This window comes from Zonotrichia albicollis, chromosome 3 (assembly GCF_047830755.1).
Source record: "Zonotrichia albicollis isolate bZonAlb1 chromosome 3, bZonAlb1.hap1, whole genome shotgun sequence".
NCBI classification, from domain to species: Eukaryota; Metazoa; Chordata; class Aves; order Passeriformes; family Passerellidae; genus Zonotrichia; species Zonotrichia albicollis.
The window spans coordinates 67680016-67701529 of NC_133821.1; the positions used below are offsets into that span (position 1 = coordinate 67680016).

Below are 21514 nucleotides of genomic sequence, written 5' to 3' on the forward strand. Positions count from 1 at the left end.
GAAGCTGCATAGCCTAACTACCGTCTCCTCCTCCACAATCACAAAAAAAAAGATCTCTAGAGGAATAAAATTATGAAAACACTAACCTTAGAGGCTAAAAAATATGAATCAGAAATGAGAAAAATGTCAAGAAAAGCACAACATGAGCAAAATTACTTTCACATACTGATTAATGTTTTCCATGACCAAACTTTAGAAACCAAATGCAAATGAGTGGGACCTTTTTATTTAGCCACTCTGGTTCTCCTTTGAACACATACACACCCCTAACACTAAAAACTCCATCTATTGTTGTTTAGACCATAGAATAAATCAGCCATCACTGTGGTAATGTTAAAATTGCACATAAAAAGGAATAATATTAATGTTAATATTAATATAGTGATTCTAAAAAAATGGGTAAAAAAACAGACTGCCTTATAAAACAAGAAACAATTTTTATTCTGCTCTGCAAGAAATATATATACAAGTTCTTCATAATCCCTTTACAGGGCAGGAGTGTGCATATAGAAATATCACAAAAGAGAAGCAAAATTGTTAAAAGAGCAGTGTAGTGGCACAGGTACACCTTTGCCAAGAGGCAGGCACACAAGGCACACAGCACTGAAAATCTGATTAAATATCAATACCAGAAACTAATCAAAAAGGGATTCTATCCACTAGGAAACTTTGCTTTCTAATGCCTAAACAAGCTGCAGGAGAAAGAGAAGCTGCCCTGTGTCTCTGATTTCAGCAACACACTCTGGGTTCGAGTTGAAGACTTACATCACAAAACCTCAGTCTCTGACCTAAAACTATTTAAAACCAGGTATTTATCAAAACTTCAGTGGCTTCTAGTAGTGTTGTAGACAGAGGAAGGATAGGTAACATTAAATCAAGCAGGGCATGATCCAGGCAGTGCCATAGCATCATTCAGACCCTCAGTTTTCTGAAACTCCCTAGATCTGTGCTACCAGTAAAGCAGATTTTACTCCTAAGTACTACCCCATACTCATGGCCATATTATTTCTCAACTCCCCTCTACCCAATAATGATCTATTTGGCCAAAATCAGATCACTGTGCAGAAGAGGGACCACTGAAACAGCTCAGCAGCCTTAGGCACCTAAGCACTGCTTCTACACCACTCGGAGGCAAAGGCTGCAGGCCAGAAGGAAAACATGCCATGGAATGGATCCTGTATGTAGCCTGCTAGCTCGAGCCATGCTGCCCCAACTAGCCACACACTTGCACACTAAGAAAGTTGGGCAACAGAGATCTACATTAGACTAGACACTGTAAAATGCTTCCCAGTGCTTATTCTGCTAATTTACAGGTAATTGTAATATGTACCAATTCACCTTTTGCCTGATTTTTTTTTCTATTCTTTTTCCCCCATTATTTATTTTATTTATTAATTTATCCAGCATGCGTAGCAGCATACTCTGAATGCCTTGAGGTTCAAAGAATAGCAGGCTATCCACACAACAGGTGGCCAAGGATGATGAATTTTGGTCAGGGCATCTCACTGCAGCTCTTTTCAATTATTTAAAGTACAGCTTTGCTCTGCAAAGGCAATGTACATTTATATACTAAGCATACTTTGCTATCTTGCTCTGGTTCCTTCAGCTATATGAGTCCAAGGGACTGAAACCTAAAAATGCTTGCACTGTCCACCCTACAGATTCGCTACAAGCAAACCCAGAAACCTAAATAAAAAAGAAAATTTATGTGAGCATGTCTTTCTACTTTCTGCTTTTACTGGTATTTGGTGGGGTTTTGTACACAGACATCTGAAGCTGGAAAAAGCTCACAGAGACCAAAGCACGGACAGGTCTGAAGGACCGGCCTCTACCTGGGGCTATGGCCACTAAGGCACAGCACAGTGCTGCCACTGACCAACAGCCTCAGCCAGGGTCCTTCTGAGCACAATGCAGGCCTGGAGACACAGCCTCCTCTGCTCTCTTCTGCAGTGTGAGCAGAAAGCTCCTGTGCTCTGTGTGCTTCCTCCTCACCTTTTCCATTTGCTTTACATCCCTCTGTACCTTGCATGTTAGACTGCTACTTGACAGCAACAGCAAAGCTCTGCCCTTGTGGGAAATGGGCGTGCCAGGCCTTGCAGGTGGGCTTGGGAGGACATGCCTACACATCCAAGGACATGCTTGGAGAGCACTAACACTGCCATCAAGGAGAAGACCTCCCAGCACTGACGGCCAGCCCCCCTCCAAATGGGAGCAGCCAAGATAACCCATCTGCTTTACACAGTCTGACACTAGCTGTGGCTTGTGATTGATTTCTTTCCTCTCCAATATCCCTGCTGAAGAGCTGAGTGTCTGAGCTGGCAGGAGGCCACGTCACCGGCACCAGCCCTCTCCCTGGGCAGATGGTGGAGGGTCCACACTGAGCTCACATGTGCTTGGAGCCAGCTTCCTGGGAAGGGCCAAGTGCCAAAGGGACACGTGCAGCTGGCTCACACGCAGCCCGCGGGCAGCGGCAATAAAGCGTGACACGGTAAGGCGATACTGACTGCATGTAGGAAGGGCAAAGATTGATGGTGGGAGCACTCGGGAGAACAGGGCATGAGGAAAGACTAAAAATAGAGAAAGCACATGCAAGTTTTATTTCCACTGTTCAACACTGCAGAGTAAGGTGATCGTGACAGAGATCTCCCTACACTTCACACCGTTAGGGGTTTGTAAATAAGTTAACAGTATTAACTGAAATTTTTCCTGGAGAAGTGGATTTTTTAAAAAAAGCACTTTTTTCTGTGTAGCTATTCTTGAGGGACATTCAACTTCCTCACCAATATTATAGATATTAAAACACTGTCCCATTTGCAGCTACTAAGGCCTGGAAGTAGTGACCCCTAGTAGGTCCCCTTGGCTTCATCCACACGCATGGAAAGCCACAGGGGGAGTTATGTGTCAGCCAAAATTAGCAGTGAGAGATTCCTCAGTCCTAACACTATGTCTTGCACCTTGGAAACACACACTTTCTTTGGTTTAGGCTGCCTTTGAACAGTTGTGCCCATGCAGACATGAGCACAGGCACAGTCCTATACAAAGTTAGAAACTTCTAGGGCACATCAATGTCAACAATTTAACAGTCAGGAGATCTTGTCACAGGACTTCAAGCTGTCAGAGCACAGCTAATCTCAGGAAATGAACTAAAGAATTTGCCCTGGAAAACTCTGTCAGTGAGAGGTCCCTCAACACTCTGGTGCACTGAATCCATTCACAGGGGCCCTGGGCAAGGACAATTGCCTCGCCAGTGAGCATGGCTGGGAGACAGCAGAACAGCTTCCTGCAGCTCTGGGTTCCCCATCACTGCTTTAGAGCCTGAGCCTTTAAAGCAAGCTCTGCACATCCTCTTGCCCCTGCCCCAGTGTCAGAGCATGCCTGTATCAATTTCCAGCTCTGGCCCACAGTTCCCTTCTAGGACTGGGGTGGGGCGACTCACATGTCCTACAATGTCTACTCCACCAGTCAAAGTTCTTATGTCCTCTCTTTTGCCCAGTGTGTGCTTTATTCTTGTGTCCCATGAGAAGTTTTAGCATGAATGCTGTGCCTATAAAGCTCTCTGGGAGGGTTAAAACCTGACACCAGCTGATCCAGCATTGAACTGTCAGCCTGTCTGGATGGACTGCTCTCATGGATTTTTGCCTTCTTTGTTGTAGTGAACTTTTGCTCTAATGAAACACGGTCAGAGTTAATATTATTCCCTTGTTCAACTGCAGGAATTCCATACTAAAATCTCCCATCTTAAAAAGATACCTTGAAAGGTAGGATGTCAATTAAACCAAACTGTAATTTTACAGAGATGCATTAAAAGCACTCACATCGAAATTGTGATTGATGGCTTCTACACAGACAAGTTCTGTAAATGGTCCAACATCTGTAAAGATGATTATGGGTAAATCACCAGGAATAGAAACTCATGTGAAACCCCACTTAGACACTTCAGCACAAGAACCTATTGAAGTTGAAACCCACTGATTAAAACAATGTCTCACATTTATCTTCAGTTATCAGCCAGCACCCACTGCCACATCAGAGTAACAAGATTTTTCCCAGAAAGTGGCACTCAAAATTGCTGCTCAGAGGTGTGGTAAGGAGCAAGTTCAGAGCACAGGTGGAGATCACGGAATTACAAATGCTATCAGTAGTTTACTGACATGTCATTAAGGAGTAATGTGATGCCCTCACCTAATGCCTTTCTAAAGTTAAAAGGAAACACAGAAGAAATAACCTACAGTAATGAAAACAGCCAAATGAACACAATAATAGTAATATTAGTAGTAGTAATTAGGATGTCAATTAGTTTGAGGTACCCAGGCAGATGAAGTGCTATAAAGATCTCTAGATCTATATCACTGGTGTCAATCACCATCGTCATTCAATAATCTCAATCTTACTCAAAAAAAGTACCAGCTGGAAGTTCTTAGTAATTATAAATTTAAAAAAAAATTAAATTTCATCAGGACATCCATAAATTATTTTTCACAAAACACTTTAGAGGGTCTGATTATAAGCTTATTATTATAAGCATAATCAAACAAAACACTGAGAATTATTAAGGCATATTTGGACTTCCAATATATGAATTGCCCAGGAAAAGAACCTGAGCCTTGTGGTGCAGACCCTTGCCCTGTTAAATAAACTTTCCCCCAATTTGTAAGGCAAATGAATGATAACATTTTTAAAAGAGATCTCAATATGCTTACAAGTTAAATGAGACATTCCAGAAGAGAAATGTTTATTTTAAAACACAAGAAGGGAAACTGAAAGAGTCTGTTTTCCAAAGAATGAAAAGGCAAACCCAGCAAAATGGAGAAAATCTGCACACATCCTAAATGAACATTTATCTTAACCCTAGTAACCACATGATTATCAGAGACTTCTGGATGGCTTTTCTCATGAATATATGAAAAGCAATGAAATGGAACTTTATAGTGGGTGGTTTGCAAGGAAAAACTTGTGTTCAAGTGTCTTATTTGCAAAATGGTCTGCTCATGAAACCAGGAAAAATAGCAGCTACCTCCACACCTTAATTTGCAGGAGTGGTAAGAGCAGACAAGAGAGAGACTACTATGTGGTTTGTTAAGCATTCAGGCTTAAAGGTCATGGATCACTAGAACATTGTTCACTGACAAGTAATATTTAATAACAGTGATATAACAACTTTAAAAGTAGTCAAGTGTTTCCACGGACCAAAATGGAAATGAGTATATACACAAAGAAAAGTCCAGAAACTATGGCCTGGGTGGAAATGCAAAATATCTTTGCCTTTAAGATATCACTTCCACGTGATGGAATTTCTTTGGAAAATCCCAATCATTCTGCAAAAGAGATATAATCTCATTAAACATTGTAATGTTTACTGAAAATTTTGCAGCATAAGCTGTACATCCTCTCCCTGCCCCTCCACTCTCAGATCTCTTCTTCACAGTTTTCCTGCCTACTCTATAAACTTTTGTAGAGCTGCCGCTGCTCTGCTCTGTGGAGCTCCTTATCCACGGCCAGTAAGCAACAACAAGACGGAGGGCAGAGGTGAACAGACCTCTCTTTTGTTACTTCCTGAATCCCAGAAGGGCTCCATGCACCCCCCTAGGCAGGGATACAACCACCTGCTCCAGCCTCAGTTCAGTCACAGGAAGGACGTTTCAATCCTGCAGTCCCCCGGCTGCCACCAGCACTCCTAAACGGCACACTCCATATTCAAATTACATCTTCCCCTTGCCTCCCTGCTCCCAAAAGAATAAAGCTTTCTGGAACAGAAGATTAACTTCTATCCTTTAATCTATATTCATTCACATTCAGCAAGTGGGTAGGAGGTTGCAGACAGCACGGTCGAATGATTTACACCCTGCTGCCAGAAAAGGGAGGACAACAGCAGCAGCAGCCAGGCTTTTCGGCAATTCTGTGGCTCCCTGGAAGAGCTGCAGCCCTCCCTGCTGCTTCTCTCCCACCCACAGCTTAAGAAAGGCTCACTGTACATTTATAGACAGCTCATTTATTACTGCAGTGTAACTCACCCTTCTGTGCTGTCCAAACACAGAGCTGACCTTAAAACAAACCCAAAGCTACAGCTATACATTTGTGCTGTCTTAATGTCTGCAGTCCCAGTCAACCAGTGAAGCTCTGCAATCACCTGACAAAGACAGACTCTGTCCCAGCAAGTTTCTACAATGTAGATGTAAGATAAGAACTGGATGCAAAGTACAGGTGAAGGAAACAGAAAGTAGCAATGATATTTTATTGAGTGTCTTACTTGGGAACATGCTGAATGAAAGACATTTATAAATGTTGCCAGCAGAAATAAGACCGAAGTAGTAACAATGGAGATAAGAAAAACCATGCATTGGAATATTTAACCCTGGCTTTGTGTATTTCCTGTGAAGTTAGTTTACAAACAGCTCCATGTTCATGCCATAGCATAAGCAGATGCTTACACCACACAAATTGTTTATTAGGTTACTTCTGGTTGTACACAACCTATGATATTCCTACTGTACAGCTATAAAACCTCTTTCTCCAAAACCCAGAACCATTCCCATCCTGCCCAGAAGCAAAACAAGGTTTGGGTTTTGCTTCTGCTTTTGTTAGGCATCATTAAAGGGCACATATGATGAGGAGTTTACAGCATATGTACCTGGCAAAACACTTCTGTTCAAGATCTCAGAGTTCCAGAAACAACGGCATCTAAAACTATTTAGGATACAAACACAAAACCCAGTTTGTGTATACTTCCACTACTTTAGGTTGCTTAAGGATGTTTAATATGGGTCACATACAGGAAGGAAGAAGTCCACAGGGAAAACTGAACTATCCCTGTGGACTTCTTGAAATGCATCTATGCAACTATCCCTATGAACTATGAAATGCATCAGAAGAATGAAGTTGATTTGCTTTTATTTAAAGGTAGCCAGAACAGCTATTTACACCTGTTTGGTAACTTACCCTGGGGTGTTCCTACCTCCCTCCCTTCTCAGCAGCCTGCACTGGTCCTGATTCATAAACAGCAACTCCAGAAACAAAACACAACACTACTGCCCTCTAATAAACCTACTTACAAATTCATTTAGTGGAACATTTTTCTGCTCTGATTTATATTGCTCTGTTTAAACTTCACAAACTCCAAGAATGCCTCTTGGACATGTACTGAGATGCTTCAGTTTCAGCTGTGATATCTCAGTACTAGACAAAACTTCCCTTGCTTTTAAGCCAAGCTTTCCCTTAAGGAGGTCAATCAGAATTTGACACTGCTCTTTCTTCATGGACAAAAGAAAAACAGTGAGAAAGTTCAGCTCAAAAATTTAACAAATACTAATCACAATTAAACTTATCACTGTTGCATAATCATACTGCATTTATACAAAACATAGTATTTGTTTTTCACGTAATTTAAATTGTTTATTCAAATTTTCACATGCAACCTATGTTAGCAATCCAAAGGTGTCTTTCTCAGGGATGCAGACTAGCAGGCATAGAAAAAGAGGTCACGTGTAGAAATTAACTAAAATGTGAGAACAAACATTATGAGATGCCTCAGCTATACTGGAAATCCCAGGTTTCGATTCTACAAAGAATTAACTTTCAGAGCTACATTACCCAGCAAACCCAGAGCACAACCAGCTATGCTTTTACTAACACATCACAAGTGTCAATGTGCACACTGCAGTCTTCAGAGTGGTCTTTTTAACTAACTGCTTAAAGCACAGAGGGAGACGTCCTCTACTGCAGCACTGGGAGACAGGAAACAGGGAACAATAACATTCCAACACTGACTTCCTCTCAGAAGGGTTTCCCTTCATCACGGGTGCCCCAACACGTATCTACCTCAAATATCCAATATTTCCCCTTGCAAGGCTTGCCCCCAGCCCACAAGGGGTGTACAGCTTGCAAGGCTTGCCCCCAGCCCACAAGGGGTGTAACAGACGTGTTCACCTCAGATGAAGCTTTCCATGCCAGAAACCTGCCTCCCTGATGAGCTGTTCCAGGAGATTTCAGGAAAGCCATTCCCCTCAGGCTTTTTGAGAAAGAATGCCCTTTTTTGCTCATGTTGAAAAATTTTGGTGACCTTTCCCCTGAGAAGACAAGCACCCCCAGGCTGACTAGCAGGGACATGAACCATATCCTCATGTCTCAGGGAGAGACAGCAGCAGATTCAAGCATAATGGAGACTTTGTTTCACAGAGTAGTGCCTTTTGCTGCTTTAATGTAAATTCCCCTACTTTTGACCATACTGGGGTGGAGGGAAGAGAAACCCTCCAAATTCATGTATCCTCAATAGGAATTTCTAGCAATGGTCCTTTGCAAGGTTCAGCTCAGGCTTCACAAGGCCTTAACCCACAAGTGCCATTCTCAGGTGCTGCCAGTGATATCTGGCTCAGATCCAATCCTCTGAGGCAAGAGCATGGAAAATTTGTTCCCATATCTCAGTGACTCTCTGCAAGCCACAAACAGTATAGAAAAGCATGCTGTGCAATTTCAGGGCAGAGGAGACATAAAGGAGTGCTACAGAAAGATAGGAAGGACAAAATGGGAACCAAGGAAAGCCTGGGGGACACCCCTCTTAACTTCTGTGTACTTAAAAATTAGGAATGGTGATGAAAATGTTGTCAGGCCTCCTGACAGAACTATGGAAAGAGCTCCGGAATCAGCAGAAATGAAGAACATGGGAAAGATTAATACTAAAAAGCAAAAGATCATTTAAGGAAATGAGACAACATACTGATGGGATGCAGATGGGATTTACTGAGAGAAGACTTAGGACAGAGAGGCAGAAAGATCATAAGCAGGAGATTGTGCAGAGGGGAATGAAACTTTTTCAAATGAGGAGACTTAAGTATAAAAGGAGGGGACCAGGGACCAAAAATCTGGAGAGGAGAAAGGACAAAGACTTAACTGGCTCAGTGGAGATGCTTTAAAAACGGAAGTCACATTTGGGATTAAAGTGTAGAGGAATCAATTTACATAAGTGAATCTCCCAGCTTTCAGACAGAGTTCAAGATCTCTGAATCTCAACCTATGTTTACATCAATATATGTGAAATACACTGACAATGCACACTTTAGTCCCTTCTAGTCATTCTACAGATACCAATGACCTTTTAATTATGTTATTATACTGACAGGGGTGCAGATGCAAGTATTGTAATAGTGCATTTGCATTATTTTTTAATTTTGCAAAGGCAAAACAGAAATGTCTATGTCTTTCACCAGTTACAAGCATTTATACACATTATGAATGGGGGCTTCTGACACCTATGAACTGCAAGGGCAAAACACAGATTTTTTTTATAAGTTCAGGGACAGCATTTTACTCAGGGGAAAATAAAATCACTTCAGTAAGTGACTCTAATTGAAGTTTAGGTCTATTATAATTACATTACTACTTGAAAAAGTCAGGCTAGGTCCTGAAGAGGAAAAGGTCAGTGAGTTCTGTCCTGGCCAGTACACCTGTCAGCATGACACAAGCAGGAAGCAGAGGTATCCAATTTCTCATCACAAACTTGCCCAAAACAAGCTTCAAGCTGCACTCATTCAAAATTGTAATTATCCTTAACAGATCATCTGATAAAATGTAGCAAATGGTGGAAAAGTTCACTCAATCCTTGTTGCAATGCTTGCCTGTGCAAGAATCACAGCAGCGCGCCTCAAAACAATGCTAACCCAACTGTCCTTCCAGGTCACAGGCAAATGGCTGTACTGGCTAGAAAAGCAGTTGGTTTTTAATGCTTATCCTGGAACAAAGGTGCCAAACAGCACCTGTACAGCCTCCTCTCACTCATCCTAAGCCAAATACTTCTTGTCAGCAGTTGGAAAGAAAACTGGAAAACCTCAGCAGCTCTCCAGGATCACTTAAAAATCGCATTAACCACATACCATGAAGTCAACTTCTACTTCTGTCTACCAACCTGGCACTGTTAAAATCACCCAGATATTTAAAAGGCAACAGAATTTATTACTTTATTTACTAACCAATGACCTAACATCATTAGGTCAATATGGGCATAAAAAAGGGTAAAATTCTATTTTGCCCCATTCCTCCATAGTATTTTACTTCAGGCATGACAACTCCATGTTCTAAGGACAAGATAGGCTGGAAAGGACACTGCCCAAAATACTGTGCTAGGCTAACTCTTAATGAGCTGACTTTTGATATTATGACTAGTACCAGGATCCTACATGCAATTTCACAATCACCCATGTTAGTAGGTCATTTGTGCTCAGCTAGCCCTGGAAACCAGTTCCTGGCACACTAAAGACAAAAAGGTAATCAAGAGCAGCCATCAGGTATTCACCAAAGGAAAGTTGACCAGTTTGATAACCTTTTAACTATGAAATGACTGGCTTGGTAGATGAATGGAAAGCAGTGGATAGTGTCTACCTTGATTCAGGAAGGCTTTTAACTCCCTGGACATCCTCATGCACAAGCTGGAGGAGCAGGAGTTGGATAAGCAGACAGAAAGTTTGACTGAGAACTGGCTGAACCTGAGGGTGGTGATCACAGGCACAAAATCTAGTTGGAGGCCAGTGGCTGGTGGCATACACTAGGGGCTAATCCTGTCTTCCATCCTGGTTAATGTATTCATTAATGATCTGGCTAATGGGAAAGAGGGTGGATATAAAAAAGAAATGATCAAGAGAAATAAACAAAACTACCACTGAAACTAATACAAAAAAGCTCCCACACTGTAAAAATCTAAAACCCAAACAAATAGCACCCCCACCAAAGGAAAGGAAAATGTATGCAAATTTGCTTTGCATTTTTATACCAGAAATGTAGAGAATGTAGATTAATGGATGTGAATGTTGACATCCTTTCAGTTCCAGCCCTGAAACGTGCTTGAAAGTCCTGGTAACAACAATGAGAGCATGTTCTTTTAAAGTATGTTTCTACTGCCTACAGAGACTGTAACATCAGCAAATCCCTCTACTAGAGGACAAAAAGCATTAGACTACATCTCTAATGATAGTTCTTAGATGGGGGCAGAGGGTGATTAAAATAGCACCTATTGATTTTTTCCTTTTTGTTCTTGTGCTGTCCTCAATCTGATACCTCTTCAGTTTTCAGCTCTTTGTATGTGGGTTGCCCCCCTCCTCTTTCTCCCTCTCTCTGCCAAAAAAAACCCCCACCCTGACACAAAAAAAAAACCCCAGCCCTCCTTACTACTTTTAGACTCTGCACATAAGCTTCTGGGGGTCCTGGTGGACAACAAGCTCTCCATGAGCCAGCAGTGGCCCTGGTGACCAAGAAGGCCAATGGTATCCTGGGGTGCCTTAGGAAAAGCATTGCCAGCTGGTCAAGGGATGGGATTCTGCCCCTCTACTCAGCCTTGATGAGGCCACATCTGAAGTACTGTGTCCAGTCCTGGGCCCCTCAGCACCAGAGACATGGAGTGGGTCCAGTAGAGGGCAATGAATATGATTAGGGCACTGGGGCATCACTCTTACAATGAAAGGTTGAGAGAGTTGTGCTTGTTCAGCTTTGAGAAGAGGGGAATTTTGTCAATGAAGCACCTGAAGAGAGAGTGTGAAGAGGATGCTTCCAGGCTCTTCTTTGGGATGCCAAGCACTAGGATGAGAGGCAATGGGCAGAAACTGATGCACAGGAAGTTCTACATGAATATGAGGAAGGGTGACTGAGCACTGGAACAGATTGCCCAAAGAGGTTTGTGGAGTCTCCCTCACTGGAGGTATTCAAGGACCATCTGGACACAATCCTGTACCAAGGGCTCTAGGACAGCCCTGCTTGAGCTGGGAGGTTGGACCAGACAGTGTCACACGAAGCCTTCTAGACTCTTTATCAGTTGCTGCAGGAAACAGGCTTGGGCATTTCACAGGTTCACAACTTCTTCAGTTCTTCCATAACTAAAAATGCATTTGCCTTGTTCACTCTACATCTACTGTAGTGATGCTTTCTGGAAGTATTTTCGAGAAAACATTTATTGGTATTCTTGCTTGTAATTGGAAAATCTGTTACAAGATATTCATTTTCGTTTTCAGTTTCTCAAGTTGTAGAGTTCACAGCACAGGAGGATGAGTGAGGGCTAAGGAACCAAAACCTTGGAAATCATGCCTTATGGGTGGTTACTATACACAGAAGCTGACTTGGTTCTGCAACATCTGACAACCTTAAAGAGTCCAAAATGAAACTCAGGCAACAGTTGAATGTAGTGAAACAGCACCAGCTATGGAAACCAATGAAATCTTGGAGAAGCAGCAACCTTTCTCAGAACTTTGCAGGGTGGGGTACTGCTGTTTTAATCACAACATGAATTTTGGTTATCAAAGCCTTCACATTTTTCCCCTGCTATTGTGGGACCATGCAGCTTAGAGCTGTAGGTGGGGAAGAGTGTCTCCAGCTGGCTGGTATTTCCTATCTCAGATGGCCACATACACCTACCTGGAGCTCCAGGTTATACAAACAGCACACTAAGCACTTTGTGTGTTAAACATGTAGGCTACAAACAGTAGCCAAGGAAATCAACTGTCATCTTAAAAAATGCAAAGCAGAATGATGCTGATGACACAGACACAAGTACAGAGTGAAAAGAACAATCCACAGAAGGACTCGTCCATATTTTTCCCTGTACTAGAAAGAGAAAATGAAAGGTACTGTTAGGCTAGGGATTGGACAAAAACTCTACTGCTGCTAATAAATGCTGCACCCCTTCAAAATAAACATTAAAGAAAATGTAATTACTTCATATTACAGCCAACAATCAGTATGTTCCAGCAGATACATATGCCATATTAAATACTACAGGCCAAGGATAGAGAGAGAACAGACTGCAGCTGTGAGCTGTATGAAAGGGACAGGGGAAAAGGCAGGAAAGAACTTGCACGGCAAGGACTCTGAGAGGGCTGGGAAAAATCAGTAAGACCCTTCAGATAAAGCATAAAAGGCAGTTAAATCCCTCTTGCTTCTTACTATACATTCTAGGACACAGAGCAATCTAATTTTTTTTAATCACTCTTTGTTCACTACTGCTGTCAGCTGTAGGATGTTTTTTCCTCTTATTTCTTCATGAACACACAGTAACATCTTAGATTTATCTAATTAAATAAAAACTAGAAATACATTTAAACAATGATGTTACACTAATTTATAAAGACCAGCAAACGCCAGTTCCTTTGTCAGGTCCATCTGTCCCACTGTGAAATCAAGCAATGTAAAAAATGGCATTAAGAAACAGTCAACACTGTATTAACCAAGCCCCCTACCTTGACAATGCTTTTTAGATCCTGCACATACATCCTCTCTGTCTCCAGAATCTCTTGGACAACTCTGTCTACGTAGAGGAGCTTTGGACTGGTGGGCTCTGTGACCAGGGACATTGCACAGTTTTTGCTTGCTCCTTTTGGTTCTGCTTTCCTTGGCATGCTTGGCCTTTTCTCAGGGCTTCCCTCAGGATCCTCTTGCTCCACAGCAGAGTTTCTGCGTGTCTTGCTGCTGGAAAATCGCCTGGCTGGGACCAGCTCTAGCTTGATGGCACCTGTTTCTTTATCCTGGTTAAACAAACCCAAGTGGCTGTTTGAAACCAAGGTCATTCTGCTTCCAAAGGAGCAGTGGCTGTCCCTGGAGGATGTGGAGGAGGAAGTGGAACTAAAGCTGACAGGACGGTCACTGTCTGACAGGTCCATGGTGTTTTTCTCACAGTAGCGGAAAGTTCTGCTCTCCTTGTGCAAATCTTCCTCCTTCTTCTTGGAGTCAAGGGCCTCTGTCACAGCTGGTACAACATCAAGAGGTAAGTGGAAGTCATCTAAACAAACAAACAAACAAACAAGAAGTGAATTTATTGTTATTGCTCCATGTAACGCAAAAGTCGACGGCAGATACTTTTAAAGCTTTTTGTATAGAAAGCAGCCAAAATTCAATTTAAACCAAAAGACAACCAGAACAACATGGTTTGGGGCACACTGTAACTCTAATGCTTTTTAGATTGTGGGGATCCCCCAATGAGGGCTACAACACCACATTCCTCCTGCTCACATTTCTGCCTCTGGCACATCCTTCTTCTGCCAGTGTGCTGGGCTTGTCGCTGGCACATCCACTGCTCAGGCTCAGCCCAGGACAAAAACAGAACCTAAAACATTTTCTCCAAGGTTATAATAGACCCACATAAGTTTACTGGGAGCAGTCCCTGCTATCTCCCAGCTGAGCCCTGACCCTGGCTTGGGAGGTTTAGAAACCTCAAGAAACACACAGTGATTCCAGAAAGCGTCTTTCATTTTGGATGCCCTAAAGCCAACAGTCTTAAAAAAACCTAAAAGCAGTTATCAATTACCAGCTCTGTGGCTTGCACAAAAATACTAAAAGCAGAATGATTTCCCAAAGAAAATAATGTAGTGTCTGAAGAAAGAGCCCCCACCGGAAAGAGTGCTGCCAAATAATTCAGTTTTCTACTGGGAAAAATAAGTAATTCTAAAACTGTTCTGCTCAAGCCAGAATATTACCCCCTGCTGAACTGACCCAAAGCTGTTTTTCAGATCAGTGCAACAACAAAATAAGACGTCTGTCTTCCTGTTGGCATTTCAATTCTGCTTTATTTTCCTTGCCAAACTGCCCTGCAGGACACTGTCCACGATGCAATGCAGATTTGTCACTGGCCAAGTTGTGTGTAATACAGCATAAGAATCAGCAAAAGTAGCTGCAGATAAGTTCAATACTTCAAAGCTCTGTTTCAGTAAGAAATGTCCTCCCAAAAAAAATCTTGCCACAAACTCATGGAATTTCATTATGCCTGTCCTGTGAAAAAAGGGACACTTGCAACAATTTAGGAAGAAATGCAATACTGAAGCTACCCACAGCACGGTAGCTTAGTCCTTATTTTAGTCCAGTGACAACTTTTCAAAAATTCATACCAGTAATTACAGCTCTTGACAGCAGTTTCAGTAAAGAAACCATAAAGCTGCAAATCAAACCCGCCCAACCTTTAAGGTGGCCCTTCTTGAACCGAGTCAGACTTGCTATGCAATTACAAGCAGAAACCTCCCCGACACACAGCTCCTGCAGCTGTCAGAGCAGGGGGAGGATTTCATCCAAAGCTGAAAGCAACTCTCCCATTTTTCAAAATAAATCCAAAGCGAGCAGAAATAAAATACCAGGGAAGAATGTTTTGATTTATTTGGCCTATCTTGAATGCATAAGATTTCATTTGTACTTGAGCATTACTAGCACCATTTCAGTCATGATTAACTTTCTATTAAGAAGAAGTATTGCCCTCAAGGTGATGCAAAGAATTAACACTGAGAGTTAATTTGCTCATTACAAGGGTTAGAAATTGGCCATGAGATTAAAATTCTAATTCAGAAGGTCTGTACCTCTGGTTTTATCTTGTAGTCTGAAAATCTATAGCCTTTCTTTGTGCCAGGTTCTTCTAGTTTTGAAGCACAGAAGCATATTTTCATACCCTTTTTGAAAAAATCACATCAAGTACCAATTCCAAAATAAGATACAAAGCAATAAAATAGGGAAAAATTAAAAGAGAAAAATGCAGAAAAATTAAAAGAGAAAATTGAAATTCTCTTGTTTCTGTGTGGGTACAGAAAATGATGTGTGCCTTGCTATTATTGGTGATAAGAAAGTATACATTTTTGATAAGAAAGAATGTATTTTTGTTATCAGCTTTGGACAATTTTTCACATTCAAGTTAGAAAGCACAACACTGCTGAATGAAAAATGCCCCCTTGAAAAATGTGCAGGATAAACAAGATAACAGGAGCAGCACTTCCGCTAAGTTACTCCAAGGTATTTTACTAAAATTACATGACAAAGAAACACCTGATTAGCCACATTTAGAAGGGAAGTAAAGGCAAAAATATTATGAAATTCCATTACCCCACATTCTTTTCTTCCTGTTTCACTGACATATGGTCTGCCTCTCAGGTAATAATGCAAAGGCATTAATAGTAGTATTACAAAAATTTTTCACAAAAAGAAGAATTTTTGTAATATTATAAAAAGTAGCTTCACAGAAATTTTCAGTAATATTAAAAATAGAAGCAAAATACAGTTCATATCAATGACAGTGGAGTCAGAAAAAATGGTAAGGTAGTTTTACATAGGACACACTTGTAGCCAGAAGCATTAGGAGAACCTAACACGTTTCAGAAAACCTAAGTAAATCGACTTATTCTCATGTTTAATGGCAGTGTCATTGCTTTCTAAAAAAGCTGAGGATTAGTTGTAATAGTTAAAATGGGCTTGCTCTTTAACACCTGCCTTCCCAGCGACCTTGGCAAACCTCAGGCAACTGCAAGGCACAGCTAATCAATTGCATGCAATATGGTTGATTCAAGTTCCTCTATTTTTTATACAAATTGCTATTCCTGTATGCTTCTACATAAATTACAGCAAACTAGCTATTTTCTACTTGGTCTGTTGTGTCCTCAGAGCCTCATCCTGACTATTAATCTGAAGAGTTCCTTTTTACTTAATTTTTACTCCTTTCCCAGGCGGATATAAATTGTCATTTGGCTTCTCTGTGGAGAGTTCTGTCACAGTTTTGCTCACTGTGTCTCCAACCAGTGAAATATGTTTCTCAGGGTGCACTGTGATGGTGCAGGAGCCCAGTGTTCCTGCAGAGCAGCAGGTAGGCACCTGGGCAGCTGGCACACCTGGAAGAAAGGCAGGGCACAGCAGAGTGGGGATTTCAGCATGGCACGGAACCAGGAAGCAGCTCCCTTCCCTCAGCTGCCAAGTGCTACACCAAACACCCTGCTCATGGAAATCAGGGCTTGGGGGCACACCCTGGTTCTGCCCAGCTCCCAGTTCCTGCCTCAGGTATAGGGAGCTGTGAAAAAGCTATAGCCATTCCCAGTAACACTGGATCTGTCGTTCACAAGTCTGTCTGCAGAAACCCATCTGAGCATTGTAATTGGCACTGGTGAGGCCACACCTCAAATGTTGTGTTCAGTTTTGGGCCCCTCACTGAAACAAAGACACTGAGGTGCTGGAGTGTGTCCAGACAAGGGCAACAGAGCTGGGAAGGGTCTGGAGCACAAATCTTGTGAGGAGCATCTGAAAGAGGTGAGGGTATGAATACAAAAGGAGGTTCAGGGGAGACCTTATTCCTCTCTATAACTACGTACCTAAACGGAGGTTGTAGCCAGATGGGGTTTGGTCTTTTCTCCCAAATAACAAATATTAGAACAAGAGGAAACAGCCTCAAATTGCACCAGGGGAGGCTTAGATTGGATACTAGGAAATATTTATTTACCAAATGGGCTGAACAAGAATTACTGTCTCAAGTGCCTTCAATCCAGACCCAGAAAAACCAATGACTGGTACCACCACAAGTGCACTGGAACAAGGTACACAGGGAAACGGTGAAGTCACCACCCCTGGAGGTATTTAAAGGATGTGTACATGTGGCACTTGGTGTCATGGTTTAGTGGTGGAATTGGCATAACCACTGGGCTAAAAGTTGGACTTGATCATCTTAAAACACTTAGGTAGGAAAACAACCTCTACAATTACCCTTGCTGTTAAAATTAGGAAGAGTTTTTAGATGATTTCTGCAGGCATTTAGATGATTTCAGGGCATCAGGACAGAGAGCAGTTGAATGGAGTTCATTGCCACAGCCACATGCCCATCCTATTTTCTCTTGTCAGCATCTGTATTTGGCTTCTCAGAACTCTAAAGAGTAGTTTTAGTCTGCAGTTTTACCACTAACCACTGCAGCTTGGCTTTTCAGAACTCTGAAGAGTAGTTTTACTCTGCAGTTGTACCACTAAGTAACTTCACTCTCGCACCAGCTACCTGAGGTCTGTAGCAAATGCCTGGTGAGAAATTCACCAATGAATTAATGAGAGTAAAGAGAGAGTAAACAGCCTTCCCCAGGATTGCTCTCTATGAATCATAAATGACCCAGTGCCTTTGCAAACCCTGTAACCTCTTGCAAATTTCTGTCTTTCATAGAAACTTACTATAAAAAGCAAGTACTTTGTCCCATACCCTGTGGGACTGATTTACAAGCCCAGTCCACCCCAAATTCCCAGTTTCAGCAGCAGCACCAGGGTAGGTGCATTCATAAAAACTCAGTCTGCAAACACTGTGTGAAATTGCAGGTACCCCCACAGCCTTTGGAGGCACACACTCTGAGCAAGTCCTCTATACCCTGACCCATGTCTGGCCTTGTTCACTGCTTTTTTTGTTAGGCTTTCTTTTGGTTACTGAACCTTTTCAAGGATGAACCAAAATAATATTGAGAACTTTTGTCAGTTGTGAATAATGGTATTTAACTCAGTCTGGGGAGAAAAAAAAAAATCTCCAATTTGCATACTTTAATTAAGGAATAACAGTAATTACTTGTTAGTTCAGCACTGAAAGGAGGATAATTACTACTTGTCCCTACTCACAAGGAAACGTGCTCCCCAAACAAGGTCATTTCTTGTTTGTGCCTTTGCATTAATTCAGTTACTCTCTCCCCCTTCCCAGCCCCTGCAAAGCTCCCTGCTCCTGTGTCACACACACACTGGCAAGGCACGACCCCAGAGTGCTCCCCAGCAAGAACAATGATACATCCCTGCTCCACAGACAAGCAAAGGCAAGGAATACTACTGTTTCATCCCAACAGGCAACTCTAATATTAGTTACAGGGCTGAAGGCACATGCAAAACAACCATCTCGGCATGTCTCGGATTTTCATTGCGCAGTCATAAACAAGTTCTCACCAAAAATGATGAACCTTCTTCTATCACTTGCTTTTCTTTAACAAAAACCTCCTTCCTGTAATTATATTCATGGTAATGATAAATGGCTTTCCATTATCTGTGCAGCTTTGGCTATGCTAGAACATTAGTATACAATGAGAGATAAAGTGCTTTGTCTTTAAATATAAAACTGACTTAAAGATATCAAAGTCCTATCTAAATATAGGTGTTTATTCCTCCAAGTTGTTTACTGCACATGAAATTTTACAACATACTGCATAAGTAAAAACTCCAAAGTTAATTTATATTCATGATTAGCATTGTTGTTGCCTTTCTCCTGGCAAGAAAAAGAGCACCTCAGGTGTTATCTACAAAGTCAACATTACCAGAAATTACAGTCCTTACAACCTCTGGAGTTTAGCTACCAAAAAGCAATGAGAGTACAAGTAATATCTTTCCTGTTTTTTTTCCGTGAGATATCTTCATATTTCAAATAAAGCATTCATACTGTGGATACAATTAAGAAAACTAGTTGAGAACAATTTCTACACTCAGTATCAAATCCAAAATGCAACACTAGAACTGTGAAAAAAAAACGCTCTCCAGCTTCCTGAGAAAGATTAAAATCCATCCACTATGAATCCCAAATGATCTTAAACACACTGTCTATATCTTCTGCTCTGAATCCTGTCCAAGTGAAGGTCAGCAGATTTTTAATCACTAAATTTTGTATATGAATACATATCAGCTTTAAAACTAACACCCTCTGTGAAAAACAGCACACTAGAGAGCTACAATATTTGCAGGATTAGATTTCTAGCCTGGACTGTCACAAACGATCCTCTGCCAAGTATTTTAACTGAACTTTGAGGAACAGAAATCCCATTTATTAGAAATCTCACAACAAGGGAAAAGAGTCACCAACTAATGCGCTTCTATCAGTCCAGCCGCCGTGCCCCCACCCCCGCTGCCCGCAGTACGTAAAGCAGAATAGCCTCTGTCACAACGCAGCACGCTAATGCCCGAGAACATTATTGCAGGGAAAATCCTCTGCGACAGTATCTCACCGCTGAGGAATGTCTCTGGCTCCTCACACCCGGGCTGAACAAGTCCTCTCTCTTTTCTCAGTCCTCCCCGAACGAGGGAAGAGCCCAGGACCTACCTGTGCGGCAGAGGGGAGAGAGGCGCGGGCTCTGACTTCAGCTGCTCCCGAATTAGCTCATTGGGCACTCAGGTAAAACGAGAAGCTCCTGCTAGTCTGTACAGCTCCTCCGCCAGAAATATTGCATGAGTCAGCTTTTATCTATCAAAACCCTAAACACAAAGGCTTCACAGAAACCTGATTCACAACTTTCTCGTCGTTTTTTTCCCAGTGCACCGGCAGCCTTCGGCATCACTACAAGCTTTAAATGACATATGACATCATGCAATTCAGGGACAGGACAATGGGCATCGCCGTGGGTAACTTTAAAATGCACACTTCACCGAGCAACACCCACTAACTTCCATTTTTCCAGGCATAACACTGAGAAAACATCAAGTAGAGCCCCCACTTCCACAGCATTTCTTTGCTTATTTGTAGACAATATTGATAAGCATGTAAAGCAAATAAATCACTTGCTGGTACTGTGAAATGTCTGTGTTTATGCTAGAAACTTCCATGAACTTGCAATATAATAGGATGATCCTGGGAAATAGAAGCATTCTGGATCTCATTCCGCCCTAACATAAACAGGCACCAGTTTTTTCAGAGTGCTTGCTAAGCTTCAGTGGTTTGGGGTTTTTTTCAGGGCAAGAGAAATGAATTTCAGAAGAAAATGTGAAAACCATACCATCAAGTGTTCTGTGCTAAAACGCAATGAAGACAAGTAAAAGGAAAAGGAGAAAAGAAAGGAAAAAAAAGAAAAAAGAAAGGACACACTGAGAGGAAAAGCAGGAGAAAAGAAAATATGAAAAACAGAAAATAAGAAAAAACGGCTGGTGCTAACCTGCTAACCCATGAGAAAGCTGACATCTCCTTTGCCTGCAGAGGGTGTGGTGGCATTTCCATCTTGGAGCTGGGAGGCAAAAGAAGTCAGAAGAGTTCCCAGCTGCTGGCACCACTTTCCAGGGGTGCTCTCACAGCTGCATGCTGAAATGTAGCCCACAAAGAGGCATTCTATCTTTAAAATTATACTTGAAATCCACTGCCAATGTCCTTGCACATGGCACAGCCTCAGCTTCATTCAGAGTATTCCTAAAGAGCACAGTCCTTGAACAATGCCTTACAGCAGGAAACTGGAGGTAGAAAAGGAAGCCCTGAGACCATTGGCAAAGCTGTGAAACACTTTGATCTGAACATCAGGGCTCTTGGGGTGAAAGTCCCATTTACCCAGGCTAAGAAATCAGGTGTTTACAGCCTGCCATGCTGACATCACAGATCACTGAGATATGCTCCCTCCTGTATTCTCTGGGTTCTCCTGCAGCTTCTGAGGATTTTTTTTAATACTTACATATTTACATTAAAAGATCTTTTTGCAAGATCTGTGCAAAATACTTTACAGTGAGCTGCCACATATCTGTAAGTCCTGGACACACTCAAAGGCACAGAATGGACAACACTGATGCTAAAAATTTCAGTACATCTACAGCGCAGCACCCAGCTACTCAAATCACTTGAATATGGCAAATATACCATAGGTTTGCTATGCTCCACATGCACACATATTTCTGTCAGGAGCTAATGATTTAATCCTCTGGACTTCTCCTTCCTTACACCTTGTGCCCACCTCGCTTACAAAGCTTCTATCACCTCCAAGTCAGAGGTTTGAACTAATTCCTGGACAGACCTGTAGAGCATTAACCAGACATAGAGCACTACTTGATCAATTCT

General features: G+C 41.9%; 1 protein-coding gene across 4 annotated transcripts in view; it reads right to left on the bottom strand.

Moving 5' to 3' along the window:
* Positions 1-21514, bottom strand: part of PLEKHG1 (pleckstrin homology and RhoGEF domain containing G1) — a 127367-nt gene that overhangs the window by 32859 nt on the left and 72994 nt on the right. For 2 of the 4 annotated variants that reach the window (XM_026794140.2, XM_026794141.2), the window contains exon 4: positions 13209-13747. In XM_026794140.2, coding sequence (XP_026649941.2) covers positions 13209-13747 — 539 coding nt within the window. Of the gene's footprint in view, positions 1-13208; positions 13748-19709; positions 19785-19804; positions 20042-21514 lie in introns of those variants that run through there. The other 2 variants (XM_014267814.3, XM_014267815.3) reach the window with 2 other exon arrangements.